We start from the raw sequence: 2,444 nt of genomic DNA on the forward strand, positions 1-2,444 counted from the left end.
TCGGGGTCAGGGATGGAGGGCTAGGGTTGGGTGAGGATGCATCGGTGGGATTCAGAGACAAACACAGTGTTTTTTCCAGCCTGGAAGCTTTTATTTCACGTTGAGTCCATATCTGCTGTAATTGCAGGAAAGAAGCTGCTGCTTGCACAGATCCTGTAAGTCAGCAGCAGGTTTCCTTGCAGCCAGATGGAATAAAACTCCGGCAGTAGCCAGTAAATCCGGATCTTGACTGGAGATGAAACCCTGACTGTGATGGAAAATGTAAACTAAAGCATGAACAATGGACTATTTGATGAGGAAGAGGATGGGTTTCTCTTTTTCAGCTCCGCCTCCAGCTGATTTACAACCTCTGTTGTCATGGCAACACCTAGAAGGTATAAAGGGAACAAATGATCATCTGAGCTCCATGTCAATAGAGATATTTTAGGTGTGTGAGTGTGTGTGAGACCTTCACCCACTTAGAAGATGCCTTGCTCCTTCCGACGGTCGATGTCTCTCTTCAACTGGCAGGTGGCGCACATGGGACAGAACGCAGTGGAAATGAAATCCTTACACATCGACCCCTGCAAACACAGAGAGGCGGCATCAGGGCTTTGGTAGTCTGAGCTCCTGCTGCCTGAGGTTAGGTTGGCTTGGGTTAGGGTTGGTTGGATTGGGTTGGGTCAGGTTGGGGTTAGGTTGGATTGGGTTGGGTCAGGTTGGGTTAGGTTGGATTGGGTTGGGTCAGGTTGGGTTAGGTTGAGTTGGGTCGGGTTGGGTTAGGATTCAGTTGGGTTAGGTTGGGGTTAAGTCAGGTTGGGTTGGGTTAGGGTTCAGTTAGGTTGAGTTGGGTTGGATTGGGTTGGGTTGGGTCGGGTTGGGTTAGGATTCAGTTGGGTTGGGTCGGGTTGGGTTAGGGTTGGGTTGGGTTAGGGTTGGATTGGGTTGGGTCGGGTTGGGTTAGGATTCAGTTGGGTTGGGTTAGTGTTGGGTTAGTGTTGGGTTGGGGTTGGGTTAGGGTTGGCTTAGTTTGGGTTGGGTCGGGTTACGGTTGGGTTAGGTTGGGCTAGGTTGGGCTAGGGTTACGGTTGGGTTAGTTTGGGTTGGGTCGGGTTACGGTTGGGTTAGGTTGGGCTAGGGTTGGGTCGGGTTACGGTTGGGTTAGTTTGGGTTGGGTTGGGTTAACAGGTAAATTTAAATGCAGACATTAACCAAAAACCAACAAGTACTTGTGTGTATTCTGGATGAGAAATGGAATCAAGTCTGGACTTAGAGCCTGGACAGAAAGAAAGCAGGAGAATTTGCTTTGTGTTCCTGCTCACATGTCTGTAAAAACCCTGCAGGTAAAGATTTTATGTCACATAAAATGAATACAAAGTTCAGCTTTGAGAGGAGTTCACTGAAACGCAACGTGACACAGTAAAGTCACAACTTACAGCAAAAAAAGATCATTCATCATAATAATCATCTGAAATGGAAATCTTCATTTCTGCATATTTTTTAACTTTAAAACATCACCAGTAAGATGCTGTCCCACAACAATTCATTAGGATTTATACCTCATGTTACATGTAGATATAAACATAACTTATGCAAATAATGTGTGTTTTTTTCCACAAGTCACGACCAGCAGCAACACATGATTTGCATCCAGCCGTTTATCAGCTGCGGTATTACTATTTATGTGAACAAAGATGCGTTTAATGATGAAATCTGCTCGTTTTTATGAGAAAGTGCAGATAAATTTACAGACTATCTTCATTCTGGTCAGATTAATGTCACGCAGACACAACTGCTCTACCTGTGAACATGAAGTTGATTTAATTTTTCTGTTTTTTCCTCCAAATCATTAAAAACTGTCAAAGTGTTGCGTTGCAGCTGTAGGAGTGTGTTAATGTGTGTTATTCTGCCTGATGAGGGTGGACAAACGTACTCTGATGTTGTATCTGGTCCGGTAGACGCTGCGGATGGGCATTCCCAGACCGCACAGGCAGCACTCGTCCATGTCGCTGGCGATGGAGCAGCCCAGACACATGTAGCAGAACACGGCGTAGCAGCCTGAAGCACACGGGACGGGCGTCACCTCACGCATCTGATACACACCTGGTGCAGGTTGGCTACTTACAGGTTCCGCAGTCATCGCAGAATTCACACAGACCAGTCTGGAAATCAGAGGGTTCAAAGCGGCCCGGTTGGTTGGTGACAGCCATGACGGGATGCAGCCAGGAGCTCCAGAAGAACGTCCGAGTCGGTCCTGCAGAGATCACAGTAAGTCTCTGCTCCTGCTGAGCATCATCCACCAACCTTACCAGCTGCTGAGCATCATCCACCAACCTTACCAGCTGCTGAGCATCATCCACCAACCTTACCAGCTGCTGAGCGTCGCGGGGCGGCAGAGTGAAGCCAGCAGGAAGCGCCGGCCTTTATAGCTGCTCTGGACACTTCAGTCTGTGTGACATGCTTCC

At 47.8% G+C, this 2,444-nt stretch overlaps 1 protein-coding gene across 1 annotated transcript; it reads right to left on the reverse strand.

Annotated features, from left to right (window-relative positions):
* Positions 1 to 458: 458 nt before the first annotated feature.
* Positions 459 to 2,189, reverse strand: LOC306767898 (placenta-specific gene 8 protein-like; the record flags this gene model as incomplete). The annotated part of the gene is made up of 3 exons (XM_079256056.1): positions 459 to 563; positions 1,913 to 2,037; positions 2,105 to 2,189. The coding sequence occupies 3 exons, from the start codon at positions 2,187 to 2,189 to the stop codon at positions 459 to 461; spliced, it is 315 nt and encodes a 104-aa protein (XP_079112182.1).
* Between the last annotated feature and the right edge of the window lie 255 nt (positions 2,190 to 2,444).

This window comes from Telmatherina bonti, assembly GCF_933228915.1.
Source record: "Telmatherina bonti genome assembly, chromosome: 17".
NCBI classification, from domain to species: domain Eukaryota; kingdom Metazoa; phylum Chordata; class Actinopteri; order Atheriniformes; family Telmatherinidae; genus Telmatherina; species Telmatherina bonti.